We start from the raw sequence: 18288 nt of genomic DNA, 5'->3' as shown, positions 1-18288 counted from the left end.
ATTCAATGCAGTTTAACAAGACATCGACTAAATAAAAAGATTTATGTGCTAGTTATTAATGGAATATCTTGTCCATTTATATCATTCAATAAATGATATAAATCTGAGCCTGTTTATTAACTGTAAATTTAACTGTATAAGTACAGCAGTTTTTAGATGGGGCTACAATAAGTATTACAAGTATTACAATAAGTATTACAAGTATTACAACTGGCATATATATCCTGCACAAAGATTCTCAATGGCATTAATATGTGACAATTAATTCCCTGACCTGGTATCTACTTTGCAAATTACAAGGTCCTATATTTCATTACTGGATATGAAACATTTCTTGAGATATTGTATCTTATGTGTGTCTATCCCAGTGACCCAGACACCTGATTAATGGGTCATATCCAGGGTACTATGCCCTCAGAAACTAAAAATCACTTAATTTTTGATGCAAGGCCCTGGATAGAAGCGTCATTGACTACTAAGCTCCTTTCCATAATAAAATACATTCAAAACACCAGTTATCTCAATTAAATGCATAAATTATTACATCAGAATTAGTTTCAGAAATGAATTAACTAAAACCTTTTTTCTGTAAAAAAACAGTGACACGTAATTATTATTACAAGTCATATATATGTAAAAGTAAATACATGCAACTTTCAAACATGTTTATTTTCATTTATTATGAAATTCACAAAAAAAGTGAATTTATTTTTTATTTATGTAATTTTTTATTTAAATATTAATAATTAACATTTTAGCACAACCTTTTTTTAAATATCTTGCATTAACAGAATAGAACTTTCTTAACATCTATTTCCACGTCTCAATTAAAAATAAAATTTTCAAATAATCTTGTTTCACCTCTCATAAAAATTTCAATTATATGATTTTATTATATAATTTTGCATTATATAATTTCATTAATTCAATTTATATGAAACACTTATCTGAACAGTTTGTTTTTTGGCTAAGCCAGTTTTTTTAATTTTTGTTACATACATTTTTCAATGTTGAATTCTTCTCTAGTTTCTGATAGCAAACAAATTAATAAATTAAGTTGAAATTAGGAAATTTTCCAAAAAAATAATATAACAACCCAGTTTTTGGAAACAATGCAGAAAAGTTAGCAAATACCAACAGCACTACTTATAAAAATACGTGCATATCAAATACATTATTATCACAACAGGAAAAAATCAACAATTCATTATATTTAATTACTTCTCTTATAACTTCGAATACAATTAATTTAAAAATGTATTGGTACATTTAGAAAATGAAGTGTATTGAAATGTATTCAAACTTACTTTCTACCACTCTCTCCTTTGTGTATTTCTGGAGGTCTGTCCGCTATTGACATTCTTTTTAAATGTGTAGTAGGTGGTTCTGCTGCAGTTTGTGGTGTTTTAGATGCAACATTTTCAGCATCTAATTTTAATCTAATAAAAGGAAAAAATTCATAAATATTAGATTATGAATCTATTTTTACCAAATTTTAGATGAACATACGCTGAAAAATAATCATAAAATATTAATAACTAAATACCTTTCAAAAATATTAACTTTCTATTTTTAAATAAACAATATTGGAAGGATATAACAGAGCATATTGCTAAACATCATACCTATATATAATTAAAACACACATCTAAAAATAATATATAATGAAAATTGATTTAACATGAAAATAATTAATGAAAATTTTTAATTTTTTTTTAATGAAAATTGATTTATTTAAAATTGATTTTTGATGAAAATTGATTTACGAATAAGGATAAATAAAAAATATGTATATTGATCTGATATTAATATTAAATAATTTTTTTCACTTAAAAATACAAACTATTCGTCACAAATTCCTTTTGATACCACTGTAAAAAAATTCCATTAAGTCGACCTAGGTTGTCATAATAATCTGAAGTGACATTAAATGAGTTAAAACATAAAATTAGTTTATTTTTAACTTCTTTTTAATAGATTAATAGCAATGAATTTCAGCGCAAAATGAATTTGTAGGGCGATTTTAGTACCCGATGTAAATCACATAATTTTATAACAATTTTTTATTTACAGCACAATCTGGTTGTAAGTCTAGGATGTCACCGATTTTTGCCAATACAAAATTAGTTTTTACCTGGCAATTAAAGATAATTTTTTACTACCATGTATGAAGTAAAGGAAGTATTGTGATCGCAAAAGATTTCGGTTTTCACATTTCAACAGAAATATCCATTTTGACTAGTTTCAGCATGACGTCTATACGTACATACTCTATATGGATGGATGTATATATGTACTTACATAACTCAAAAGTCGTAGGATATTGTACCACTTATGATATTGTTGAAAAGCTCTCCTACAAGTGGTACTTATTTTCAATGGTTTCAGAGTAGAGCCAAATGAAATTTTAATTAAAACAATTTTTGAATCTTAGAAGAGGAAGGGCACATCAATTCGAATCAGACTTCATCTCCTTTTTTTATATATATATATATTTTTTTTTTTAATTTAAATATATTGATTTATTAATAATTATTAACCTCTGATTATAATTTTTTTTACGATAAGTAATAATTCAATAACAATAAAAAAAAAAATATGAAAAAATATCAGAAGTTATTAATGAAATAAAATTTTATGTGTATATGCAATTTAAAAGGCATACCAGGAAGTCATGTGATGCCCACATCAGATTTTTTTTTTAATAATACTCCATCATAGCCAGCTGTGAGACCAACTGTATGTAGTTAGGCAGTTGGAAACCTCACATTGATATTAAAAACATTAATTGTACTCAGTCAATACACTGATACAACTGACAATCAATCCAGTTAAAAGTAACTATGCCTTAAATAAACAATATTCGTATGCTACCAACAGAGAATACTGCGCTAAACATCATACTTATGTTTATCTATATTTAATTATCTAAAAATAATATATACTGAAAATAGTTAGATCCTCCTTTAGATTTTGAAGAGCTGAGGGTAATCACCTACTGTTTATGAACAATAACCTAAACAAAAGTATAAATTTTTATATTTTTATATATATATATATATATCAAGTAGCCAAGTTAAGGCAGGAAATTAATGTTGTAATTTTGTATTTTCATGTCCTCCACTTTACATTCAATTCAATTAAATATTGCTTTTATTTATTTTTAATTCTAAAATTGTAAATCAGTCAAATTAAGTAATAATTTTCTCACAATAACAGACCTAATAATTAGAAAAATAAAACTACCTGTGATAATCTTACATTAATTGTTGTAGAATGTTTAGTATATATATATATAAAATATATATTATAATATATATTATATATATATAATAGTAAACAATTGTTAGAAGTTACAAGAGATGTTCAAAGTGCCCACCATTAGAAATTACACACACAAGTCTTCAGTCTTTTTCAGACAGATTGTCTTAACCATTCAAAAATTCCAGGAATATTCCTAATTTCTTGAAATCAATTTTGGATCCTTTGTTGAAGACTGACAGTGTTGAGTATTACATTCAATACAAATTATGTTTCAAATGAACCCACAGGTAGAAGTCAATGGGTTTAAGGCAAGTGATTGGGCAGGCCAGGGTACTGGCCCTCCACGGCCTATCTATTTTTCATGGAAAGTTTCATGCAGGAAATCTAATACCAACTGACTAAAATGTGCTGAAGCTCTGAGATGAAACCACATATTTCCTCTTAATTGTAGAGGTAGGTCTTCCAACAAATGTGGAAGATCTTCGGTCAAATGAGCAAGATAATTTTCTCCATTTAAATGATTTGTTAGAATGACAGGACCCAAAAGATAGTCATTAAAAATACCTGCCCAAGGCAAATTTTTGTTGATGGCTACTATGGAAGCTACCATGAGGATTCTCGTCGCTCCAGATATGCTGGTTGTGATACTTTTTAACACCAATCCTGTTGAAAGAAGCTTCATCTGTGAAAAAAATCCTTGTTGTAAATAAAGGGTCTTCAATTAATGTTTTTCAAAACCAGTTACAGAAAGTCAATCTATGTGGAAAATCATCGGCAGTCTACCATTTAATATCTGCCACACAGTCACATAGCCCACACCTTCTTGTATTGCCAGAGAATGTGTACTTTTATCAGGGGATTCTGCCACACAATTTTGAACACTTTCTTCTAACTCAATAATCCTAGTACTCGTTGGTCTACCACCAGTCGTGATTCCCTGGTGTAAATGAATCTGTTTCCCTAAGCTGTATGTGAAGTCTTCCAAAAGGTTTTTCATTTGGCACACGCCTATTAGGAAATCTTTTTTCATAGTCTTTTTGCTTCTGCCCTGTTGCAGTTTGCTAAACCAAACATTAAATGCATGTCACACATTTCTGCAAAAGAATATTCAAACTCCATGATGATAAATACTTTTAAAAAAATAAATCAATGACACAATGTTAAACACTCGCAAATAAACAACGAGTTTAAATTACTTTAAGATCATATGGTTTTATTTTTAAATAATCTGCATTGCATTTTTACATTGTTAACATGATCAGCAGTAATAGTCGCCGAGTAAAATTATTCAAAAGTGAAAAATTAATATAAATTGTTTTATTATTTTTTAATATTAAATTTTATTGTGAGAAAATTTATTATTTAATTTGATATTAATTTACAATACTAGAATTAACAATAGATAAAAACAATTAATATTTAATCGAATTTAACATCAAGTAGAGGACATTTAAAGACTCAAAATTACATCAATTTTCTGCCATAACTCGACTATTTGTAAATGATTTTAAAAAATAAATTATTTTGTTAAAAAAAAATGGCTTAATGTTTTAAAAAACAACATGCATTTAGATAAAATTATTATTTATGGAGACATAATGAATTGAAAAATAAACATGATCTTCATTTTGTAATTTGTGAAGGTATTTAAGTACTGATTTTTGCTAATTTTAAAACTTTATTACAAAGACGCTTACCACATATTAATGCAATTCCTCTATCCAAACCTGTTATAAATTTTTATATAAAAACAACAAAATGGTAGATAGAGGGAGAACAAAGGAAAAATTGCCATTTTTCCTAAGGATATTTTTTGTTTAGTTTTACATGTAGTATTTGAAAAAGTGTAGCCAGCTCGCCATTTTAGAAACACCTGTATAGTAATACATGAAATTACCTGTATATTATTATTATTATTATTATACCTGTATAGAAACACCTTGTATAATAAATAATAAGAGAACCATTATGCATCTACGGTTAATGTCAGTCATAAATGTTTGTCTGCAAGACATCAGATTAATAATGAAAAAAAAAATTTTTTTTCACTAATATCAGTTTTAAAACTATTACAAGAACAGATGTTTTTCTGCTTAACACCAATTTTCAGTTGAAGGCCTTAATCAATTAATTCAAAACAGATTTTTATAGTTTACATTCTTACTATATCATTCACATTCATAAATGAATATCTGCATCCAGGAATAAATTGTTATACACAAGATAATACAGAATAATTGCAGTAAGTAAATAATTCACTTTTATTTTATATATAAATAATTTACTTAAATTCTATTAAATAAACCACCTTTAGCAACAGTAGCGACAGAACTTTTAAGCGAGGGATATTATAACCTCTCGTAGCAGAAACAGCATTAGTAACATAACTTTTTGTCAAGACAGTCAAACTATTATGCAATTTAAGTCCACATAAGAAGAAATAAATCCTGGACACAAATGTGAAACAAAAGAATGTGTGTGTTGTGTTTGAGTTTGGAGGAAAACCACAATCTTTCATTAAGAGCACTTCAATAATTTTAAGACGTAACAGCAAATTTTGAAATATAAGATCTTTTTATAAATAAAAAAAAAATACAATTATTACTGATACACACAATAATCTGTAAATAGTAAAAATAAATAATAATTTAAGAATAATTATAATATAGAATTATTATAATTATAATTTATATTCTTGAAAGATATCAATAAATTTAAAAATAAAGTAATAAATAAGCAAACAGAATACAATGACTCATTACATAACTTGGTAGAACTGATACGATAGTACCATATTTTAATAAGAACTATCACTCTCAATTTCATGCCGTTTCTGAAAAAGAGATGTTAATAGTAGATGACAAAGCACTATATGCATATATTTTTTATGTGTAATAATTATAATTTCAACTGTTTTCAATGAAATATTAACTTTGAAAGACTACAGTTGGTAATCTTTTTAATGTATTGTATTTGGTGGTTTTAATTTTATAATTTTAACAAAACCTCATTGTCACCTCATTTCCCCCTTCCCATCATCTTGTTATTGTAATATGATTTTTCCTTCACTAAATATGAAGTCCATTCTCTCAACACTTGGGAACTCATTTTATTATAATTAAAAGTAGATTGACAATGAAAACCAGATTTAGGATTAAGAGTGGTAATGCAATGTTGGTTGTAATAACAGAATGAAGAAAAAAAAGGCAAAGGCTCTCCAAGTCATTCCATATCCCCAGTAATCTCTATGAAATCATGAAAATTTCTCTAGTTTCCCCCAAAAATATGTAGTTTCAATCTTCAACATTTTGTGTTGACAATTAAGATTTTTGAGATATCTCTTTCAGTATCAACCAAAGTATAATGTTTAGTGCAGATTAGACTTATTGCACCACAGAAAACTTCCAAAAGCAGAGATTCAATTATGTAGAAATATTGAGGCTATATCAATTCTAAATTAAACAAAGTATATCAAGAAAGCAAGCATTAAAAATTAGTATAATAAACACAAAAAAACTCTACATTATGGAAACTGAATTGAATAAAACGTTATTTTTACTTTGATAATAGGTTAATTCCTCGACCCACAGGTACGGGAGCAGCAACAGCACCAGTAACTGGAGAGATTTTAGATGGTGAAGGATCATTTGCAACACTTGGTACCACAACATCAGGTCTAAGTTGTGTATAACCTCTACCCAAAACCTGATTTAAATTTACCTGAAAAATATATACAATTTAACACTGAAGACCAATAAAATTGGCAAATTAATTAGCAAATGATTGCATATGAATAAATCATATTAAAAAAATTATATACTATTATTGGACTCACCTCCAATCATGAAATTTGAAATGTATCTTAATTAGGACCTAGGTTATTTGTTACAACTGGAATTATTCATCAGAAATGCTTTTCAACGAAGTTACATTCCTTGTAAGTTACACAGTACCCTCACATAAAAATTCTGTAATGCAGCACTGTACAAGTGTAATACACATTATTTTCATACTAAATAATTTTGTTTCAGTGAAATTAAGTTAAGAATAACATTAGATTCACTTCGACTAATTTTATAAGTTTAAGTATTGGGGGGGGGGGGGGATTTTGGTAAATGTGCAATATACATTATTTTTAACTTGTTTAAGTAAAATTTGAGTTTAGTTATGTCAAGGTTAGGTTAAGTAACCTAACCTCTTAAGTAACAATTCCATTTACTACACTTCACATATCAACATAACCTAACCAAATAACCCAACACTCGCTTCGCTCGCTAACCTTATCTAATTAATATTAAATTGGCTGATTGTATAATTGGCTGATTCCGATGAATAATTTCAAATGTAATGAATAACATGGGTCCTAATTATGGAATATTCCAAATTTCAACAAACTTGAGGCAAATCCATAATTGTATTTAATTAGCCATGCTACACATTAATTCTAACAAAAATTAATTTTTTCTAATTAATAAACAAATTTTACTTAAATTAAGATCTTATTTACTTCTATACAGACAATATCATTACTTATTTGAAATCTGTTCAAAAACTTTTCACTTCCTAGAGTAACATCTTATATTAATAATGCCGTAAAAGATTCATTGAACAATTCCAAATACCTGGTATCACATAAGGAAGGGATAGTACATGACCATTTCTTACCATAAAAAATCTACAAAATAAACTGTAAACAAGTAAAGACAGTCGTATATGAATTATCCTCTGAGAAAATGCTATTACCTGATCTCAAACTGGATCAAGTGGACAATAGAAATCCAGGAACTCTTAACTTTTGAAGAATATTTTTTTGTCATCCCTCACTTTAGTAGTTACATTATTTTTGAATTCAAGTTAATTGTAAAGAAAAGATTAAATCTGTCAATTTTTATCTTTTCATAATTTCTAACCATCTCAACTGTAAAATGAAGTAAATATTGAAAACAAGATTTAAAACATTTGTCGTTCATAAAAGCTGAACAAACATTTTGTAGTATAAAAGAAGCTATCACTGATTATTCAATGGTAACAAATGAAGGGCAACCATATGTTTCTCCTACTCTAAAAACCAGTGAAACATTTTACTTCAAGAAAATGGCATAATTTCTTCCCTTTAATGTTCATGAAATCAACCGTCTGTAACTATTCATTAGAATGTTTTTTTTGTTTTTTTAATAGTGTATTTAAAAATAATAGCAATAAAATAAAAATATCAAAGAATTAAAATTAAATATTCAATGCATTTGAATTTTCCATTGTTAGTATACAAGCATCATTTTCCTCTTTAAAGACTGTCTTCATATGTATCACATGATCATCATTTCCACTAAAGTAAACCTACTGTTCTTTTTGTCAAGAAAGTAGTATTTCCTCTAGTAAATCAAATAAAGTCTTCTATATCTTCATTTCAACCCATTACCAATGTATTCTACATATGGCATGACGACCCAACAAATCATACACATATCTTGAATCATTCAAAAACTGTTGGTCAGCACAATTCTATACTTCTCAATGACATCAAATCAGGTACCATTCTCCTTTGACACAGTTCAGTGCAAACTGAGCGAAATACTTTTTCCAGAATTTCTTTTAAAGAACAACATTAGTTGCAATATCCTGTTGGTCCTTCTCATGTTGGTCTCTTAGGTTCTTTGTTCTTGTTTCACTTTGTACCTCTCTTTTTCAGCTTTTATTCCTTAGCTAGTCTTTGTTCAACATCTAAAAATATTCATCATCTAGATTGGTTTTTACAATCTATTTCAAAGATTTTAATAATTTATCTTTTCCAAAAGTTGATTTTTTTTTTGTAACAATTCTGCAGGATGGCATTCATATATTTTATATTCACAATTCTTTGTAACATAAGTTTCATTAAGGGGAAACATAATTCTCTTTATTCTCTTTATTTCCAAGATTTTAAAGAATACATATTTGCATCACCAACACTCCAAAGCCCAATCCATCCAGCACATAATATATTTCTTAAAACGTCACTTTCTTCCAAAAATTATCTATCAGGTATTGTGTGGACTCTTCTTCAGCAATTTGGAAATCAACTGTTTTTTTAATATTTAATTTATCTTTTCATAATTTCTAACCATCTCAACTGTAAAATGAAGTAAATATTGAAAACAAGATTTAAAACATTTGTCGTTCATAAAAGCAGAACAAACATTTTGTAGTATAAAAGAAGCTATCACTGATTATTCAATGGTAACAAAAGATGGACGAAGCAGGAGCGATAGAAAATGCCGAATAGCACAAGCTAAACGAGCCTTCAGTAAGAAATATAATTTGTTTACATCAAAAATTAATTTAAATGTTGGGAAAAGATTTTTGAAAGTGTATGTTTGGAGTGTCGCTTTATATGGAAGTGAAACTTGGACGATCGGAGTATCTGAGAAGAAAAGATTAGAAGCTTTTGAAATGCAGTGCTATAGGAGAATGTTAAAAATCAGATGGGTGGATAAAGCGACAAATGAAGAGGTATTGCGGCAAATAGATGAAGAAAGAAGCATTTGGAAAAATATAGTTAAAAGAAGAGACAGACTTATAGGCCACATACTAAGGCATACTGGAATAGTCGCTTTAATATTGGAAGGACAGGTAGAAGGAAACAATTGTGTAGGCAGGCCATGTTTGGAATATGTAAAACAAATTGTTAGGGATGTAGGATGTAGAGGGTATACTGAAATGAAACGACTAGCACTAGATAGGGAATCTTGGAGAGCTGCATCAAACCAGTCAAATGACTGAAGACAAAAAAAAAATTATCATATCCTAACCAATCTAATAACTCTTCAGTTATTATCCCTCTTTTATTAAATTAATATATTCCAAAAAAAAATTTTTTATCATCTGTAATATCCACTCTGTATTCTGAATATAGTCCATTAACATTAACTGAATCAATAGACCAAACTGTTGCATCAGCTTCATAAACAGCTATACTTTTTTAAAAGATAATTTTCTGGGCCATTTTTAAAAATCTTTGCGTCGTTAACTTTATAATAGCAATACAATTTTAATCCACCAACTTCATTCTCATAAATGGCACTAACTCATTAGTATTCCAGTGTTCTGATAAGAATTTGATCAGCTCTTTTTAAAAATATTTTATTTTTTTTTAGAAAAATTTGCTGGGGAAACTTGATGAGCTCTAGAAATGATGTAACTCTGATTTTCTAAACTATCACAACATTGATATTCATTGTCTTTATTAGACAGATTCAATTAAATCGAAAATGAGCCAGTATAAAGTATTCAGTGTCATATTTACTGATTATTTGTAAAAACTTCTCAGCTATTTATCTTGCGTACCTTTATTTGGTGTAGTAACAAAAAATCAAAATTTTGTATTTATGATTACGAAATCTGTTCTGCTATCAAGTTATTCTTCAAGATGTTTTATTAATGTTCTACAAGTAGTTTCATCAACCATGACACACTAACAAAAATAGACATATGATCAGGTAACATGAGACTGGCAATGTCAATTTTTTTTCAACTAAAATATTAAGAAGTCGTCTAAACAGGCCTCTTTGCATCCTAACTTATTATAATTATTTCAAAACCTTTTTACCTTCTGCTTTTTAACCCATCAAAAATTTTATTTTTCTTTACTGATTTTTCAAATCATCCATGTCTTCAAAAAATACTGAAATAAATGTTTGAAGCAATTCATGACCTTTTTTTTCATTATTAAGATATTTGTGATTCTGACACTACTTGACTGTAGCAATATTATACAATAAATCCTGCCCTGTCTGATTTAAAAGAATCTATTTTTTCCTAACTGAACATTTCCATTTGCATTTAAATAGATTTATGCAAAATATGTTCAGGTTCCAGTAAATCACTAACTTTGATTCTCTACATCTAATCATGGGTTCATTTCTTTTTTTTGGAATTCTTTGTGCAGATATCCTAAAAACAGGCAAAAAATCAATTTCTCAAACACTTTTGTAACCAGTGTTTGAAAATTTATATTAATAAATCATTCATTTTAATGAAATAAACTTTTAGTGGCATAATGTGCAATTAAAAATGATTAACTGAAGCAGTTTTTTGCTAAAACCATAAGATTTAGTTGATTTGCAATAATATAAAAATAATTGAAAGAGAATTTTATATAAGTTTAAAATTTATATAAGTTATTTATCATATAAATAGTATCAGGGAAGATATATTCACTCAGTAGGGGTTATCTGCCGTTTCTGTTTAGATCATTGTTGACAACGTAAGCTAACATGCTTTTAATCTGTTAAATATCAGTCGTACAGAAAATTCCAAACTATGTACGAGGTCTGTAAATAAAATAATGAGACTGGTTCAGAAAAACTTTTTATTTACAATCCAATTATACATGGATTCTATCACCTTTGAAATACAAGGATAAGTCAAACATAAACGGGATTTTTTTTTTTAATTTATTGAAAAATAAAAGGCAAATATAACTTATTTTTTCTATATAGTTTCCTGCTTTAGAAATACATTTTTTCCAGCAGGAAGGAAAGTTTTTATTGCAGCATCATAGAATGAAGATGGTTGCGTCAAGAGCCAATTGTGCATGAATCCCTCAATGCCCTCATCATCTTCAAATCGTTGCCCTCCTAGAGCTTCTTTAAGCAGCCCAAACAAATAAAAATCACAGGGCGATAGGTCTGGGCTGTAGGGAGAATGATCAGGTGGAGTCCAGTAAATTTCTTCTAGTTTTGAGACCGTTATAGAGCTGCCAGTATGGGGCCTGGAGTTGTCGTGAAGGAGGACAGCCTCTCAAATCGGTTGGTCTCATCTTCTGCGGCGATATACAGCCCTCACATCATTCAACAACTCACAGTAGTGAGTAGCATTGACTGTGCGTCACTCTGCAAAAAATCAATAAGCAAAATGCATCACCGATCGAAAAAAACAGTTAAAAGAACCTTGTCAACTTACAGTCAAGTCTTGTCTTTCACTGGGGCTGCCTCCCCTTTCCTCCGCCACTCCGTACTGGCTTGTTTCGACTTGGGAGTGTAGTGGTGGACCGACGTTTCATTACTGATGACGATCCGACTCAAAAATGCATCACCTTCTTTTGCAAACCTTGCTGTAAGCCTGTGGCAGACCTCCAAAAGTCTCAACTTCTGATCTGTGATGAAAAGGCCCATCTGGCACACACTTAACGGAACTGTAGGTCGTTTGTGATCGCTTGACAGCTCACATAACTTATTCTGACTAGTTCTGCAATTTCAGATACTCTTACCTGTCGATTGTCTTCTGGAATGTCTCAAAAACCATGCAAATGTTTTCATCTGCAATGCTGGTCCAAGGGCAGCAATCGTGTTCCTGATTTTCCACCCGTTCTCATCCTTCCTTGAACTCTTTATGCCAGGCAAAACACAAGAGTCCTTGACAATGTTTGGTCCCCGAACTGTGTAGTCAATCTCCAGAAAATTTCTGTCACTTGAACCTGTTGTTCAGACATTGTAAGTGTTACTGAAACATTAATTGAGAGTGTGGAACGGCCGGCTCTCCAACTCCTAATGACCCCACCCAAGTATACTAGAAGTGCAGGCCCAGTCCTACCAATCACAGATGCTCAGGAACAAAAATCCCATTTATAAATTGATTTTTCCTCATAGTTTCCTTGGGAAGCCACACAATGCTTCAAACAGTTTTTAAATTTTTCATAGCAGTGTTGGAACTCAGAAACCGGAATATCCTTCAGATGGTCAATTACATTTTTTTAATGTTTTCTGCTGTTCCAAAATGGTGTCTTGAAGTTGTTTTTTAATGTCAGGAACAGTAAAAAGTTGCATGGACTCAAATCAGGTGAATAAGGTGGTTGAGAAACTACAGGAATGTTTTTCTTGCCAAAAACTCTTAACTGAGACTGCAGAGTGACACAGTGCATTGTCATGATGCAGCATTCAGTTGTCTTTGAAGGCTGGGCTCACAAGGACAACTCTTTTGTAGTGTTTCAAGAATTTCTTGGTAAACATATTGATATACGGACAGTCTGTCCTGTAGGCAAAAACTCCTTATGGACAGTGCCATTACTATCAAAGAAATAAATTAGCATAGTTTTGATTTGCTCATTTTTGCTTTTTTGGGACATGGTGAGTTTGCAGTGTGCCACTCCTTGCTCTAGCGTTTTGTTTCTGGTTCATACTCAAATACTCGTATGCAAGATTCATCACCAGTAATAACATTTATTTAGAAAATCAGAATCAGTTTCAATTCACCCTAGATTATCACAGCACACTTCCACCCTGTTGTTTTCTGTTCAACCGTGAGGTTTTCTTAGGGTTTTTCAACAGTTAGGTTTGCACAAACTTTTTTCATGTTTAATTCATTTGTCAAATTTTGATGGACTGTGGTATTGTTCAAATTCAACGCCAGTCATATCGTATCAAGTCTCTGATTTGCTCAACACTGTTGTCAATTTTTTATGTAAATGGTCTTCCAGAGCACGGTTCGTTTGCAACTGATTCCTGGCCATCTGAAAATGCTTTAAACCACCTAAAAACTTGGGCTCATGACAGAACGTCATCTCTATATGCACTTTTCATAAACTTTTGATAAAGTTTCAGTAGCATTTTCATAGAGTTTAACACAAAAATTGATTGCACAACATTGCTCATAATTAGTATCACCCATTTTTGTAACGCACAACAAAAACTTGTTTCACAAAAACTTTATTTACATCTCATGTGGCAACAATAGACTAAAAATATTAATACCTAATATAAATCAGCTGTTCATATAACCATATGTTTACTAGTAACTTGCCACTCTGGCTGCCAAAAAAAAAAAAAACTAATCTCATTACTTTATTTACAAACCTCGTATTCCAACTGGGTAGTACAGAAAGAAATCTGAAGAGTTTTCAAAGCTGTAAAACTAACCCTAGATTTATACTCACATGAGACATTATTCAGTTAGAGCTATCTCTCCACTTGTTTACTTTTTTATAAGAGCTGATAATAATCCTAACACAATAAAGAATGTTACAAGACACAAATTAACAAAAATCTACAAAAGTTTAGATATAATATATAAACCTTACTTCTTTTACAACAGGAACAGGTGAAATAGCAGTAGATGAAGATGGCCCTGGCTGGATCACCTCTTGGTTTTCTATTTTTGCCAACAACTTCCGTAACATATCACCCCTCCCGCCTCTTCCTGCCATCTTGGTTGTCCTCAAAATATAAAAAAGATATGCTATAACAATCGATGGCAGTTTGATTTTAATTTAAACATTTTATATGCAATGACATTATAAATATAATGTTACATTAATCTAATTATTCTCATCAGGTACTATACCAGTGTCATAAAGAAATGCCAAGATACGAGTACAAATATACCGTATATTGATTCATACACCAATGAAATACTATAGTAATTTAAATTCACCAACATCAATTATCAGGTGACCTGATGTTTCCTGTCCACCCAACACTTGTTTCACCTAGAATGCATATAAGGATAGAATTTCCTGTTCTACAGATTAAACAAGTTTCCTTTTTCATGCATACATTTACAAATAGTTCTTCATGTATACATATTCAAAACACAAAGCCTGTTAAAAATAAATAACAGTTTTTCTAAATTATATTCAAAAAAAAAAACACATTTTCCTTATTTTAGCTTTTTTTAAAATTAATCCATCAGTATGCACAAAAATAAATAAACAATAATAAGTAAAACATGATAGCTTAAAAGTATAAAAATTCAAGAGAGTTTAACTAAAGAAAAAATTTCTTACAAAACATATAATACAAGATACAGAGAAATTGTTACACAGTGCAACATGATTACTGTGATTATCCAACACAGAATATAAAATATTCAAAATTTATAAAAATTTTAAAATATAAGAAAATATTTTAAAAATAAGTTTGTTTTGGCTAATAATAATAATTCAAAACACCAGTCAACATGGTGTAAAATAAAAACCCTATGTGGTCCTAAATTTAACCCTCTATCGGTCGCTAAGCAGAGGTTTCCTACAGGTAAAATTGTTTGGGTAAATGTGTTAGGAGTTGGCAGCACTGTCCATTAGTAACATTGGCAACTCTCTTCCCAGGAATAGCTGACAGGCCCCTCCACTCCCAATCATCGTTCAAAGTCAGTATCACAAGTGAAGTAGTAGAAGGCTGGACGAAACCTCCACGAGCGTCTGTTTGTGTTTTAGAAATGTGGATGAAACTTCCGCAAGCGTCTATTTGTGTTTTGCAAACCTAAATGAAACCTCGGTGTGCGAGAGTTTTTTTTTTAGGTCACTTATATTTTCAAGTTATGTAGTGAATTTTTGTTAGTTTTTGTTTTTGAAAATGGAAAAAGAGGAAGAAAGACTTGCCAGACTTTTAGCTAGCGTAGAAAGAGAGGAACATTTTGCAATTGTATCTAGGCCCACTGGGAGTTTTACTCGTGAATTATTTCCTGAAGAACATGTAGAAGATACGGCTTTGGACTCCAGTTATGAAAATGAAGAGGTAAACGAAGAAGTACATGAATTACCAGGTGAGCAAGACGACTTTGTCAATATCAATAATGGTATTACATATGAAGATGATTTTGATGACATAGAATGTATTCCGTTAAAAGAACGGCAATCTGCAATTATTGTAACTAGGCAAAACGGTAATGCAGCTTACATGAAAAAGTAGGAAAATGCTCTGGGATTTACACCCAAATCAAAGTGCGCAGGCTCAAACGCCCAATAGAAATATTTTGCGGATGAGGATGGGATGTGTGGCCCAAAGTGCAAAAGAAGCCAAGTCTCCTGTTGAGGCGTGGAACCTTTTTTCCCTGATGAAACAATCAAAGACATAATGGGCTACACAAATATTTATATAAACGCAAACAAACAAAAGTTTACTAGAGAACGAGACTGGCAAAACAACTAATCCAATTGAGATATTATGAGAGCTGTTATTGGTATCCTGTATATGGCAGGGGTAATGCGTAGCAGGAATCTAATTCTAGAAGACCTATGGGCCACTGATGGGACTGGACTGGTGTAGAATTTTTCAGATGCATCACGTCACTAAGCCGATTCAAATTTTTATTGAGATGTATCAGGTTTGACGACATCACGACGCGAGAAAATAGAAAGTCAATCGATAAATTGGCTCGATGACTTTGTCGAGTTATGTAAGAAACATTTCATTGTAAGTGAATTTGTAACTGTCGATGAAATGCTGGAATCGTTCCACGGTTGATGCTCTTTCAGGCAGTATATGAGAAACAAGCCCGCCAAGTACGGGATCAAAGTTTATGCAATGGCTTGTGCAAAAACATTTTATACCGCCAATTTAGAGGTATATGTAGGGAAACAACCTGAAGGACCTTTTGTGACTGAACCGGTTTCTGGTTCGGGTAGAAATGTGACTGTTGACAACTTTTTCACATCCATACCTCTTTGTGAAGGACTTTTGAAAGATCATCGATACCAAACAACATTCTGTAGGAAGTTCATGTTTTGTTTTTAAGAAAGACTACACAATGGTTTCATTTAAAGCAAAGAAGAACAAAGATGTAATCCTGCTGTCATCAATGCATAACACCGATACTGTAGACACAACTGAGAATTCTTGCTCTTATGGAAAGCCAGAAATTAATTTGTTCTACAATTCAAGCAAAGGAGTAGTGGACACAGTTGAAAAATATAAGGAAAGCTATTCAACTGCCAGAGTCTGTAATCGATGGTCGATGAGGCTGTTTTACACCCTTCTATATATTGGATGTTTGAACAGTTACATCATTCTGAAAAATAATGTAAACCAGACTATCTTTAGAAGAAAGTTTATTCAAGAGCTAGCTTTCACCTTGTGCAAAGATTACGGTGAACAGAGAATTTCTTACAGAAATATACCTAAGCCAATGAAACTACGGATGTGTGAGATTCTGGGTTATCAGCAAACAAGTAGATCAACAACATGAACCACCACCAGAAGTAGTCACTTCGGGGCGATGCTTCCTTTGCAGCTATAAGAAAAATCAGCCGTCGAAGACAAGGTGTGTTTAGTGCAAACTTTTGATATGCAGAGAGCATTCTGCAGTACAGTAGTGTGCGCTAATTCCAGTGATGAAGATGAAGAAATACTGGTAGACAGTGATTCATCTGTCTAAGCCTTTGTAAGGCTTTGCTTTTGGTCAACCTAGCCATGAATGACAATCAAAACAATTAATTGATGGCTGGCTTTATACATGTTTTTAAGTATTTTCCTTTTACAATTTGTATTTCCTGATTTTTGAATAATTGTGCTAAAACATATATATTTTACACTTGTATTTGTAATAAATAAGATTTTTTATACTATTTTCATACATAGTTTTTACATACTTTTGTATAAAATACGTTTATTTCGTATAATAATTGTAAATGTAATTTTTCACAATAACTAAATAATATATACATTTTATAATATAAAAAACCTTTTTTTATATTATACTATTTGTGTTAAACATATATCTGGATTTTTATAAAAGTTTGATTATAGAAATAAACATTTTCTTTACATTTTGTACATAATTGCGTAACCCTCTGCTGAGCGAGAGTCGGCGATTCAAATTTTAAGTGACCGATGGAGGGTTAAGGGTGTTATGTGAAAAGAAAATGACAACAGTTGATGCAATGAATCAGCTTCCATACAACCTAAGTTAAACAAAAATGGATAAAAGTTAAGTTAGACAAAAGTGCATTCAGGGTTAAGCAAGGAATGTGAAGTAAGAGAGTAATGCTAAATGCAGTTTCAGTGCACTACATAACATTATTAGATGAGTATGATTGTAAAAGTATAAAATCATGCCACTACATATGAAATTTGATGTTGACAGTTGATGTTGATTTTTCCAGTTTTTAAATATAAGAAATTTCATCCTGGAAATTAATCAGCAAAAAAGATAATAATAAATGGTAAACTGGTTAATAGACACGTATGAGAGTACGGTGGGTGCATCATTATAACTAATTAGGGTAGATCCAATGTTCATGACAAAGACAATTCTGGACAATACTCTAATGAG

The 18288-nt window shown here is 30.5% G+C and overlaps 1 protein-coding gene across 1 annotated transcript in view; it reads right to left on the bottom strand.

Moving 5' to 3' along the window:
* AGO3 (Argonaute 3) overlaps positions 1 to 18288 on the bottom strand; it is a 140164-nt gene that overhangs the window by 109692 nt on the left and 12184 nt on the right. Inside the window, exons 2-4 of the mRNA XM_075362583.1 lie at positions 14318 to 14453; positions 6824 to 6984; positions 1308 to 1439 (exon numbers count right to left, since the gene is read on the bottom strand). Coding sequence (XP_075218698.1) covers positions 1308 to 1439; positions 6824 to 6984; positions 14318 to 14443 — 419 coding nt within the window. The 5' untranslated portion in view covers positions 14444 to 14453. The remainder of the gene's footprint in view (positions 1 to 1307; positions 1440 to 6823; positions 6985 to 14317; positions 14454 to 18288) is intronic.

This window comes from Lycorma delicatula, chromosome 1, assembly GCF_047948215.1.
Source record: "Lycorma delicatula isolate Av1 chromosome 1, ASM4794821v1, whole genome shotgun sequence".
Classification (NCBI taxonomy): Eukaryota; Metazoa; Arthropoda; class Insecta; order Hemiptera; family Fulgoridae; genus Lycorma; species Lycorma delicatula.
The sequence above is the reverse complement of the archived record's forward strand: the minus strand, read 5'-3'. Positions and strand labels throughout refer to the sequence as shown.